The following is a 13,128-nucleotide window of genomic DNA, read 5'->3' on the forward strand; positions in this document are numbered from 1 at the left end:
TGGGCCTCGGTTTCCCTCTCCCAGAAAGGTAATGGCACTGTCTTCAATCTCAGATGCTCAATCAGGGAACCAGGCCAGCAAAGCAAGGCTTAACTAAGAAGCTAGAGGGTCTGGGGCGCACGCACACACTCATGGGGGAGTCCAGGGGTGCGGGTGATCACCTTTGCGGAGCTCGCGGTGCCACACGGAGACGATGGGTCCTGCGTGCTTGCGGTGGTGGATGAGCCACAGGGACAGGGTCTGCACGCTCTGCTGAGAGTTGCTCAGCTCCGAAAGCTTCTTTTCCAGCGCCGACTCTGAGAAGGAGGACATGGTGGCGACGGCGAGGAGCGGCCTGGGCCGCCCGGTGAGACGGGGAGAGCGAGCGCACTCGGCCCAGGCCTCCCCTGACAGGCTGCAGAGCTCGCCGCCGACTGACAGACAGCTAGGGGGATCAGGCTGGGGGAGGGGACAGGTCTCCGCAGTAACAGCCGCCCGCGCCGCCGCCACAAGATGGCCACTCGACCTCTCACCCCGCCGCCACGGGGTCAAAGGGCAAGGGCCACAGCCGGGCGCCGAGAGGCTTCGGAACCAGAGAAAGACGATCCTTGAGAGGAGGGCAGCTTCTTTGGGCCTCGCTCAGCGGACAATCCCAGGTCCTCGGCCACCAAAAGGCGCTTTAACCGCTCGCGCCCGCGCGCCGGCGCAGTGAGCCCCACCGAAACCCTTTCTCCCGCTCCGGCAGAACCTTTCTGGCGCGGCGCGGCGCGCTACTTATGCGTCACTTCCGGCTAGGTGCAGGAGGCGGGAGAGTGAGGGAAAGACTGGAAGACAGGTAAGAGTGGCGGGAGCGAGAGGGAGTTCAGCAGCTTAGGAGCGTCCAAAAGCAGATCCTGAGGGGACACTGAGGCAGAAAGCGTGGGACCTGGGTGTGGGAAGGGCCGCGTCGCTCAGGTGGCTGGGCCAGGCCACGCTGTCCCTCCGTGCCTGCTGCACTTACACATAGCCCTCCCCCTCCTCCCCACCCCCGCGCCAGCGCCTCAGGTTCCTTCAGGACACGTACCCTTTGCAGACGTCCACACCTTGGCTCTTGTTCTGTCTTCAGAAGGGATGTCCCTTTCCTCACCTGGTGGAACTGCGCAGCTTCCAGGACCACTTTTTCACGTCCAGTTCTGTAGTTTAGTCTTTAACAGCCTCACCTCAGGAAGCACTCTTGACTCAGTTGCTTGCCTAATTCATGGAATTACATCTGTAATGATTTGTCTCTTTAAGAGACAAGCCACGCCCCCCTGCTGACACAGGCTGATCTTCAGCTTCCGACCCTCTTTTCCACCTGCCTCAAAGAGGCAGCTTCTGTCTCTCTCAACTTCTCCCCTTCCCCTTCTATTCCTCTCCTCTCCTTCCCTTTTCCCTTCCCCTCCATAACCCACTTAATAAATATCCAACCTCCTTGTACATGGCGTGCCTATCCATGTCTCTGTCTCTTGCCCACCGCATTGTGTCTCCCTGCACTGGACCAGCCCCAACTCGAGGGCCTGCAGCCGTCCCTGCCTGGGACTGGCTGCTCTTGGGACCTCCTGCCCACTGCCTGCTGCCATCGGGGATTCTGCAGCATTTTTAATAATCCATTTCAACATCCTCTGTTTGACTTTTTTTTTTTTTTTGAGGGGTGTGGAGAAATGGCTCAAATGAATGAGGACCTACGTTTCCATCCCAGCACTCACTAAAAAACCCAAGTTGGCAGGGTGGTGGTGCACGCCTTTAATCCCAGAACTCAGGAGGCGGAGGCAGGCAGATCTCCGTGAGTTCCAGGCCAGTCTGGTCTACAGAGCGAGTTCTAGGACAGGCTCCAAAGTGTCACAGAGAAACCCTGTCTCAAAAAACAAAACAAAAAGCCCAAGTTGGTGGGCCAGGCCTATGACTCCAGTGCTGTGGGGTTGAGGCAGGAGGATCGCTGGAGTTTTCTAGCTGCCAGCCTAACTCCAGGTCAGTGAAAGACCAGTCTCAAAGGAGTAAGATGGAGAGTGACTGAGCAGGGCACCCGACATTCTCCTCTGGCCTCACCCACCCAAGCACACACACCTGCAGCTTCTTGATCATTGTTGAACTTCTTAGTTGTGGGTCCATCCCAGCCTAGAAAACATTCCTATAGTTGGTGCCCGGTTTTCTTAACTGCTCTGTTCTTAGTATACATGCTTTGACCCTTCACCTGGACTACTTCATGATCAGAACTAGCAAAGTGAGAATTTGCTATGTGTTAGACACTTTTCAAAGCTATGAAGTAGGTTATTATAGTCTCATGGTTTAATGAATGAGGAATCAGAAGTATAGTGATCACAGAAGTCCCAAGATCACATAGCTAAGATCTGAGTGAAGAGAGAGTGTATCTTAGTGTGTCCCAGTGTCTGGGAACAAAGCTGAGTTCATAGCTGATTGAGTGAATTAGCATAAAAGTCAACACCTATTCATAATTATAAGCTGGAACTTTTGTGCTGTGTGTGGTGGCACACACCTTTAATTCTAGCACTTGAGAGGCAGAGGCAGGTGGGTCTCTGGGAGTTCGAGGCCAGCCTGGTTTATATAGTGAGCTTCAGTCCAGCTAGAGCTACAAAGTGAGACCCTGCCTAAAAAAAAAAATAAAATTAAAAAAAAAAAAGGCTAGGGCTTTTAGCTACCCTTGTAGGGAGTCTATGTATCCAGCATACTACTACCTTCTAAATCTCAGTCCTTGACAGTGTTGCTCTGGAGTGGGGACTGTCATCACCATTTCATAATGAGAGCACATAAAATGTGGTTAAGTAACCTATCTGACGTTGCTCGGGCTTCAAATGGCAAAACTAGAATTCAGTCAAGGTTGCCTGATCCAGGGTCTTCACATGTTAGCCAAAGGTTCTTTCATTCAGTAAAATAGTTTTTGAACACCTGTGTCTGAAGCACTGTTGCTAGGAAACACAAAGCATCCATGTCCTCGGGAGCTTACCTTCTGCTAGAGAAGATAGAAAAACAGGCATGCAAATATAAAATGAGTCAAAAATGATCTGAGAGGCCAAGGGGAATAGAGAGCACATGGGGGCTGAGAAATATATAAATTGGTCACATGATAGTCTGTTGTGTATGCCCTTTAGAGAGGATAAAGCAAACATTTGGTAAGCGTGCAAAGAATTAGCCATAAACTGTCTTTCCAGGTAGCGACAAAACCAACTTCAAACCCTTGTTTACACTTTTGAGGAGTGGAAAAGCCGGTATAACCAGAGTGATAGAAATCGGAAGGGTAGCTAGACATGAAGCCAGAAAAGTGTGGAGGGACCATGCCACGTGGGCACGTCAGGCACAAGGCAGGATCGAGCATTTCTCTGGATGGACAGTAGCAGTTGAAGGCAGAGCATTTTCTCTTACTGCACTGTCGTCACATTTGCATAGAGGCTTGGCTTACATAAGCAAGGCTATTTTGTTGGAAACAAGTCATGGTACAAGAAAGACAGGAATACCAGTTTGTCAGCTCTTGTAATAATTCAGGTAAAAGGATGACTCAGACCAGGATTGTACCAGTGGAGGAAGTAGGAAAAGATGCACTGTGGAGACATTTTAGAGAAAAAGGTTAACAGGATTTGCTGATAGACTGGGTTTAGATATGAAAGAAGACAAGGGTTGAGGTAGCCCCAGGAATACTGACCTAAGCAACTAGAAGGATGGAATTTCTGTTTACTGAATTTAAAAGAGAGAGAGAGAAACAGAGTTGGGAACTAAAAAGGATGGGGTGGACATGTTTGATTGAAAATACCTATCTAGGGACACTCACCAGTCAGTGTCTGGGGAATTGATTCCAAGACACATGCCCCACCATACACACAGGCACCACGTCATCTCTAATTTATATATAGGACAATGTGAATGGTGTGTAAAACCTGTTACACAGGGTCAGGCTGTGGTAGCACACGCCTTTAATCCCAGCATGAAAAACAAAACATAGCAGCAAAAAAAAAAAGGCACATTTTTTTAAAAAGAATTAATAACATTAAGGAGCAGAGTACATGGTCAATACAATTTCAGGCTTTTTTGCCAAATATTTTTGGTCTGTGCTTGGTTGAATTGGTGGCTTAGGGCTCCCAGGTACAGAGGGCTACCTATACAAATACATAGGCAATTGGACTTAACAGTCTGGAGTTCAATGGCAAGTTCTGGGCTACAGATAAAATATAGGAGTCCTAAGGGAGAAGGTGCAGAGAGAGGCTGAGACTTAGGACATGTTATCATTGAGAGATCTGGAAGATGGAGGTAATAGGATTATTAGCCTATTACTTAGCCTAAGACTTAGCCTCTTCAGTCTTTTAATATTAATTCTAGGGGTTAATTTTCAAGTCCTGAGCCAGCCTTGAATCTCTGGAACAACTTGAGTTTGTTGTAACCTATAGTTTTTACATACTGGCAAAGTGAATGTCCTGATGCTTAGTTTAGAATTTGTGTGTTTGTAGACATGAAGGAAATGCGTCTTTAGGTCTTTGTTGTTGCTATTTATATTAATTAGTTTTGTGTGTGTGAGTTCACACATGCATGCCTAGCACTCTTGTGGATATCAGGACACTTTGAAGAAGATACCCCTCAACCACTAAGCCATTTTTTCAGTAACCTTCGCCTTTAAACACCTTAAAATGTTTTTGTTAATGTTTACTTATTTTGTGTGCTCTTATGGGTAAGTGTGTGTACATGGGTGTGTGTGCGTGCATGCCCATGTTGAGGTCAGAAGACAGCTTTTCAGAGTAAGGTTGCTCTTTCTACTATGTGGGGCCCACGGATTGAACTCTTGTCAGGCTTGATGGAAGTGGTTTTACCTGCTGAACTGTCTTGCCATCTGTAGTCGTTTTCGTTTTTGTTTGTTTTGAGGCAGGGTCTCTATATAACCTTGTCTGTCCTGGAACTCACTGTGTAGTCCAGGCTGGCCTCAGACTCACAGAGATCCTCTGCCTCCCTAGTACCGGGATTAAAGCCTAAGCATGGCTTTAGTCTTTAGTTGTGTGCCAGCGTCCTATTGACTTCAGAAAATGGAAAGTATTTTTTCCTCTCCTCTTTCTATATTGTGTGGAACTGGTGTTCATTCAACTCTAAATGTTGTTTAAAATTTCCCAGTGACTTCTTCTCTATTTTGATGAATATTTTAGCCACAGACTTGTGCTCCACAAAAGCTGTAAAGCTTCTTCAGCAATCTTTCTAATATGTAATTGCAGTGATTTGATTTAAACCATTTTGTCTCTGCTGTGGTTGGGATATGGTTTGAGGGTTCACTAGTGCTTTGTGTATTGAAAATTAATCTCCATTGTGGAGTATTGAGAAAGTGGGCACTTTGGCATTTAGAGGTACGGCCTTTGGGAAGCAACTGAGATTATTAATAATTAAGAATATTAAAGTAGAGCTCCCCAGATTAAAGTAGCTTTATATAAGGAGAATACCAGGCTAGTTCATTCATGCACTCCCTGTCTCTTGTCACATGATGCCCTGTGCCACTTCAGGGACTCTGCTAACAAGCAGATCATCACCTAGCACAGCCCGTAAGCTTTGTACCTATACAACTGTGAGCCAGAACAACGTAGTCTGCCTCTCAGTATCTCTGTGTGAGGGGTTGGGGTGGGTGTTTTAGTTGTATCGCTATTTATTAAAACTAATATGTGTCTATAGAACAACATGAATCGTCTGTAGCTGCACATTTGCTGTATTCTAATACAGATCATTTATAAATGCAATTTTAAATCTTTGTGTATGGTGTATGTGTATATGATGTATATGGATGATCGTGAGTATGAGTTTGGGTGTCAGGTGCCAAAGCATGCATGTGGAGGTTAGAGCACAATCTCAGGTGACAACCTTTATCTTCCACCTTGAGAAGGGAGTCTCTTGTGGTTTGCAGCAGGGTCTTTTAGTTGTTTGCCACTCTATGGCCCAGGCTAGCTGGCCTGGGAGTTACAGCGAGTATCCTGTCTGTACCTCCAGTCTCACTGTAGGAGCACTGAGATTACATACAGATGCTGCTACTGTACCCACTTTACATGGGTGCTGGAGATTAAAACTCTGGTTTTCATGCTTGCACACACAGTGAGTGCTTTACCACTGAGCCATCTCCCCATTCTTGATGCAATTTATTTTTTAAAGTTTCTGCTCACTTTTGTCTTTGTACAATTTTCACAACTTTCTTGAAAGTGGAATTTATGTGCACACATCTGAAAAGAGTACAAATTTATGGTGTGGTAAATGCTTTCTGGATTACTATAAAAAATCTGCCTTATGACTGAACTTTTACATTGTTACCTTCTTTAAAAAGATTTATTTTATTTTTTATTTCTGTGTATTTGGGGAGGTGGAATAGACACACGAGTGCAGGTGTCTGCAGAAACCAGAAGTGTTGGATCCCCTGGAGTTGGAGTTAGAGGTGTTTGTGAGCTTTCTGATGTGGGTGCTGGGCACTGAACTTGGGTCCTCTGTTAAGAACAAGTGCTCTTAACTGCTGAACTATCTTTCCAACCCTCACTGGTTTTTTTTAATTAAAATATTTTTATGCCTGCCTTCCTTCCACTGTCCCAAACTATAAGGCATTTTAATAAATTGAAACTAAAGAGGACTGTACCCACTAGAATATTCTATTAACCTGAGCTTTACCCCAAACCAAAACTATCATTTTAGTAAAGCTGGGCTGGGACCTTGCACAGATAATGAATGGTTCTGTGAAGGGGCATCCCTGAGGATGGAGGCTTCCGTGGGCCCTGAGTGCTCTGACTGCATTGCTCACTGACCTGTCTTCCCACGTTCTGTAGTGGCTCAGCTGGACTTGTGCTCATGAATTCTTCTGTAAAAGCATTTAATAGGAATGCCCCAATGAGATGTCTTCGTCCTACAGTATTACAGTGTTTCTTCAAAGAATTACTAAAAGATACAGAATCTAATTGTTTATAATACTCCTATTCTACTTTTTTAAGTTCAGGGGGTCTAGGAGTCATCATAGTAAGTGTGATAGGATCTTGGCCCCCAAGAGCAGAAACGAGAGAAAGGAGACAGAGACAGAGACAGACAGAACGAACCTGGAAAGATTACCGGAATCCGTTAGCTATTGGATAAGAGTTTTCCATGTTCAGAACTCCAGCTGGCACAGGAATAACGGTAAATGTACCTTATGGGTACCCATGGATAAGGTAAATGCATTCCAGTACCATGCTCATCTTCATCTGTCTTCAGAGATATGTCAGATATGCCCATCTTCCGTAGCTCTCAGCAAAATTCTTTGTCAATATGAAGGTCATACAGAGGTGCCCTGTGTCTGTCCACACTGGAAGGTGCACAGTGAGGGAGAGAGAGCACAGGATACCCCGGTGATAGTTGGATTCATTTGTTCCTAAGCAGAGGCAGCACAGGACCCACAGCAAGCAAAACTGTGTGGTTTGCAGTGTGGCTCCAGAAGGTCTTTCTGTAAACAGTATTGGTGAATTGGTAAAGCACGGGGTGATCTTGAAAAGCAGCAGAATCGCTACAAAGTCCCCCATCAAGGATGACAACCTCACTGGAGCTGCAGCTGGGAGTTCTCTGCCTTCTGAGATTTTGTCGTAGTAACAAATCAGACAAATACTGTCTGAATTGCCCGGTTAATTCGAAAAGTTATTTAAGGTGTTCTTGTGATGTCTGCAATACCTGCCCTGCTATTCGATTTTGTCATTATTGCTAATGTGATATTCTCTCTCCTTTTCTCACTCTCTGCCCTTTTGGTCTTGCTAGAAGTTTGTTTTGTTGTTCTTTTCAAAGAAGCAGTCTTCATTGGTTTTCATTTCTTCTCATTAGTTTTTGCTTTGGATCTTTATGATTTTTTCATTCTACTTGTTTGAAGGTTAGTTTACCTTTTTCCCCCTAGGTTCTTGGGAAATGAGAGTTTAGATTTGTTATTATTAGTTGAAATCTTTCCTTTTTTCTAATATATAACAGTATTATAAATTTACCCCTGGGGTGGGAGTATATAGTTCAGTGGCAGAGTACTTGCCTAGCATGTGTGAAACCCTGAGTTTAATTCTGCCCCCCCACAAAAATAAATAAAAATTTACTTCCCAGTGGTTATAGGTGTTTTCTTCATTTTTATTAACTAAGTTCTCGAGTCTCCTCCTCCTCTCTCTCTCTCTCTCTCTCTCTCTCTCTCTCTCCTTTCCCATTTTTTAGTTTGTTTGTTTTTTTCCTCCACAGTACTGGAAGTTGGACCTTTGTGCATGTTAGGTTAGTGCTCTACCACTGAGCTACAACTATGTAGCCTGCCTAGTCTGGAACTCCCAGAGCTCTGCCTCTTCAGTACAGATAAAAAATGTGCATCATCACTCCCAAGTGCCTCAGCCTCTTAAATGCTGGGTTACAAGCATATATCACCTCCCAGAAAAGAAAAAAGAGATACTATATTTTTGTTTCATGCATTTCTTTGCATTTGTTTGTCTTACAGTGTCCTTTTTGTCCCATGTGCTGTTTTCTTGTCCCTTTTGTGAGGATTTCCCAATACCCCTCTGAGTGATTTCAAACTTGATTCTATTATGTTTGAAGAATATTCTCTGAATGATTTCAGTTCTTTTAAATTTGTTGAGTTTGGAGGCTGTTTCTGAGGCTAAGAGGATGTATTGTTCATGCAGAGGACCTGAATTCAGTTCCCAGCACTGGACTCCATAAATAAATTCCTCATCCATAAAATGAGCCCAAGCCTCAGAAAAATGAAATGAGGCCCACGCAAGAAACAGGTTCAGACGAAAAGTTTGTCTCAAGCACTCATTGAACTTTTATGGGATGAATGTTTTGCCTACATGTATGTATGTGTATCACATGTGTGCCTGCTGCCCACAGAAGTCAGAAGAGGGTGTTAAACCCCTTGAAACTGGAATTGTGGATGGTTCTCAATCACCGTATGCATGTAGGGAACTGAACCTAGGTCCTCTGCAAGATTAACAAGTGCTTTTAGCGCTAAACCTCGCTAGCCCTGTGGCCTATCTTGGCTTTGTTCTGTGGGCTCTTGAAAAGAATGGATGGTATGCAGTTGTGGAGTTTTGTACACATAGCATAGCTCTTGTGGGTGGTGGTGTGACTTCTCCAGTGTCTTTGTTGATTTTTCTGCCTAGTTATTTATTAGTTGTTAACTGCGGAGTGGCGATACCTCCATCTGTGCTTATCGATTTTGCCTACTTGTAGATTTTTTATTTAATTTTTCACACGTTTGTCAGCTGTTGTTTTAGTGTGTAATTTGGAAGTTCTATTTCTTAGTGGATTTACTCCTTATTGTAGTATATGATGTTCCTTTCCTTCTCAGGTAACCTTGGTCTGAAGTCTGTATCTAATACAGCTCCTATTCTTTAATTAACATTTGTTTGTTTGTTTTTTGTTGGTTTTTTGGGTGTTTTTTTTTTTTTTTTTTTTTGGTTTTTCGAGACAGGGTTTCTCTGTGGTTTTGGAGCCTGTCCTGGAACTAGCTCTGTAGACCAGGCTGGCCTCGAACTCACTGAGATCCGCCTGCCTCTGCCTCCCAAGTGCTGGGATTAAAGGCGTGCGCCACCACCGCCCGGCTTTAATTAACATTTGCATGGTAATACCTTCTCTGTCCTTTGGCTCTCATCCTACCTGATTGTTACATTAAGTGAATTTCTTGTAAACAGTCTTGTAATTAGATCATGATTTTAAATCCATTCTGGCAGTCTCTACTTAAATGTAATTGGTATATTTAGGCCCTTTATATTTAACATAATTTTTGATATGGTGGAGCTCAAGCCTGACTTTGGTTCTGTTTTTATTTCTGTTTTCTTTTTTCAACCTTCCCACAGGTTGTTTGAATTCCATTTGATTTACTTACGATGTTTTTATATCTCTGTGTGTATCCTTTTCAATGGTTATTGTACCTTATAGGTTTGTAATTTACCAGTTCTAGCTAGGAGGAAGGCCAAGCAGAAAACAGCAGAACTTCAGTGTGCTGAGAGTTTGAGATCTATCTTCTTTTGCTCATTCACTGAATAAGGGGACCATAGGCAAAGCTGCAACTCTAAATGAGTACATCCTTTAGTGGGGAGACAGACATAATCTGTCATTTGAACCCAAGACTGTGTTCCTCCAAACACCCTGAATATGACTGTCAGTGGAGCGTTGAATCTCTCATTGCAGAGCTCTTGCTTTTCAGGAGAGCCTGTTTAGACTAAGGAGACTACCGTTGCCGAGTTCCTACTCCTGACTGACCTTGGTTTGTTTGTTGGTTGGTTTGTTTTGGTTTGTTTTGAGACAGGCTTTTTTCCCTTTCTTTCTTTTCTTTTCTTTTCTTTTCTCTTTTTTTTGAGATAGGATTTCTCTGTAGTTTTGGAGACTGTCCTGGAACTAGCTCTTATAGTCTTGTAGGCCTTGAACTCACAGAGATCTGCCTGACTCTTAAAGACATGTGCCAAAACTGCCCGGCTGACCTCATGAACTCTTAAATCCATAGATTCCTAAGCATTCTGGCACCCTCAGAATAGATTGCTATTCTGAAGTAATAAGGGTGGCGGCGGGGCTGCGTCCCCAACACCCCAGCCGCCTGCCCGGCTAGCTTATGCCCCGAAATAATTACACGGACACTGTATTCTTTTAAACACTGCTTGGCCCATTCTCTTCTAGGCTAATTCTCACATATTAATTTAGCCCATTTCCAATCATCTGTGTATGGCATCCCAAGGTGCGCTTACCAGGAAGATTCTAGCCTATGTCCATCCTGGGCCGGAGCTTCATCCCGTGTGTCTGCCAGGGAGCAGGGCATGGCGTCTCCGCTGAGGCATCTGCTCCGGAGAGCAGAGCTGTGGAGTCTGACCTCACTTCCTCTTCCTCCCGGCATTCTGTTCTGTTTACTCCACCTACCTATGTCCTAACCAATAAAATGGGCCAAAGCAGTTCCTTTATTATCCAATGACCTTCCTCCATCACTATTCAGTAGTCCTGGCGTGGAGCCCAGGACATTGAATTTAATCTGTAGCCCCTTAATTCTGATGAACAGACTGGGAAGCCCTGGTATAGTACAAAGAATACACCAGCCTTTGGAGTCAGTCTTGAGATAGACCCTTTGTCTGATACCTGTTCACACATGGGCCTTCACTTCATCTTTCTGAGGCTTGGGCTCCTCAGTTTGTGGATGAGGAATTTATGGACATAAAGTCTCTAGCATTGTCAGGTACAGTGGTGCATGCCTTTAATCCCAGGGTTCGAGAGGCAGAGGCAAGTGGATTTCTGTGAGTTTGAAACCAGCCTTGTCTACGTTGTGAGTCCTAGGCCAGACATGACTACATAGTGAGACTCTGTCTCAAACAAACAAGAAAACAAACCTAGCATGGGGGCTAGAGAAATGGCTAAGTAGGTAAGATGCCTGCTACGAGAACATAAGGACTTGGGTTCCAATCTCCATCGCCCACGTAAAAACGCAGCAACAGTGCTATGTACCCATGATCCTAGCACTGGAAGCATTTTATTTTTCTCCACAGCACTTAGCACCTGCCTCCCCGTCAAAACAGATTGTCTACCTACCTTGGATTATGGCCATTAGCTGCATAAATAGCCACTTTGTGCCAAGAGTAAGAAACGGGCTAGGCAGAAATCGGACTTTCTGAAGCTTATATTTGAGTGGGGGGGTGAGGGGGTCTAAGGGGTAGAGACAGGTGGATTCTTCAAACTCATTGACCAAACAGCCTAGCAGAGTTGATGAGCTTCAGATACAGTGAGAGGCCCTATTTCAAAAAATAAAATTGAATGCAATAAAGGAAAGACATCTGATGTTGACCTCTGGCCTCCATTCACTGCATGAGTTCTTGCACACAAATGTGTACACATCCACACTACAAGTCCAACACACAGATGCTTAGAACAGTGCCCAGCATAGGGTGATTTTTTTTTTGTTTTTAATTATTTATCTTTATTTTATTCATGTGAGTGTGTATGTCTGTGTACCATATGCAAGCCGGGTGCCTGTGAAGGTCAGAAGACGGCATCAGATCCTCTGGAAAGTTCCAGGTCTTGTGAGCCGCCTTGTAGAATCACACCCAGATCATCTGCAAGAGCAGCAAGTGCTCTTGACCAATTTGGACTTACTCCAGCCCCCAGAGGATGACAATCTTTAAATAAACAAACAAAAACAATACTAATTTTCTTCCTCTTCAGGAATTGTATTGGAACGTCTTAAGTTTGAACTCCTATCTCTATGATCCAGACCTAATCTTCCTTTCCAACAGCAATTATTAGAGATTGGAAGTTTTGCAGACCATATTTATCAAATTTAGTTTTCTTTAAAGTTGACTAAATCTTAATGGAAACTACATAGCCAGGACTGGGAGAATAGAGACTGAAACTCCACATCAGAAAAACCCTATTTGAGCTCAAAGTCTAAAAGTGGTCTAAGGCACAGCCTCAGTCTAAAGTTGGTTGCCTCAAAAAACAGGTACAGCAAGGTCATCCAGGGTTAACAAGATCAACTGCCTGGAGAGATAACTCCTCCTAAGAGAAGAATATGATGGTTATTATCCAGAATCCAGTTCACACACAGCTTCATCAGAGTTCTACCAGTGAGAGAGCCAAACCTTGGGTTACAGCCATTGGCAGTATTAAATACTTACTCAGTGCCAGAAGCGAGAAACAAGCTAGGCAAAGATCACACTTCTTAGAACCCACATTTCAGTGAGTGGAGGCAACCCTGGGTATAATCCAAAACTAAGAGAGCAGGTAGGTAATCTGGTTTGGCAGGTGGTGCTGAGTGCTGTGGAGGAAAATGAAAGGCAGAGAGAGGAGGTTGTGAGGACCAGGGTGGGGAGTGAGGAAGAGTTGCGGTTTCAGATAAGGGTTTGAGAAGACCTCACTCAGAAGTCTCATCTAGCAGAGGCCTGGGTGAGACCAGGAGGGAGCAAGCAGTAAGCATGAAAGCCTGAGCATGTGATCTCTTCCGTGTCACCACAGGGTGAAGCCTGGCACACACCCCTGTGGCCTCTTGTTTGGTGTTCCAACTCTGCTTCCCTCTGGCCTTTTTCTATGACAGGATTTTAGGTATGGTCCTCCTTCCTCAATATGAATCTCTCTATGAGCCCTTCTCTGTTGGCATCCAGTTTCTGAGCTCCTTTTGCCTGCTTTCCCCTCTCTTTTCATGTTTGCTTGTATAGT

General features: G+C 44.6%; 2 protein-coding genes across 2 annotated transcripts in view; one reads left to right on the forward strand and one right to left on the reverse strand.

Annotated features, from left to right (window-relative positions):
• Rprd1b (regulation of nuclear pre-mRNA domain containing 1B) overlaps positions 1-692 on the reverse strand; it is a 51,287-nt gene extending 50,595 nt beyond the window's left edge. The window contains exon 1 of the mRNA XM_041670309.1: positions 162-692. Within this exon, the coding sequence (XP_041526243.1) occupies positions 162-312 (151 nt within the window). The 5' untranslated portion in view covers positions 313-692. The remainder of the gene's footprint in view (positions 1-161) is intronic.
• An 87-nt stretch (positions 693-779) lies between these two features.
• The window catches only part of Tti1 (TELO2 interacting protein 1), a 46,339-nt gene continuing 33,990 nt past the window's right edge, over positions 780-13,128 (forward strand). Inside the window, exon 1 of the mRNA XM_041670308.1 lies at positions 780-814. The gene's annotated coding sequence lies outside the window, so the exon portion shown is untranslated. The remainder of the gene's footprint in view (positions 815-13,128) is intronic.

This window comes from Microtus oregoni, unplaced genomic scaffold (assembly GCF_018167655.1).
Source record: "Microtus oregoni isolate MIOR12 unplaced genomic scaffold, Mior012 000020F_ref0000438, whole genome shotgun sequence".
NCBI lineage: Eukaryota > Metazoa > Chordata > Mammalia > Rodentia > Cricetidae > Microtus > Microtus oregoni.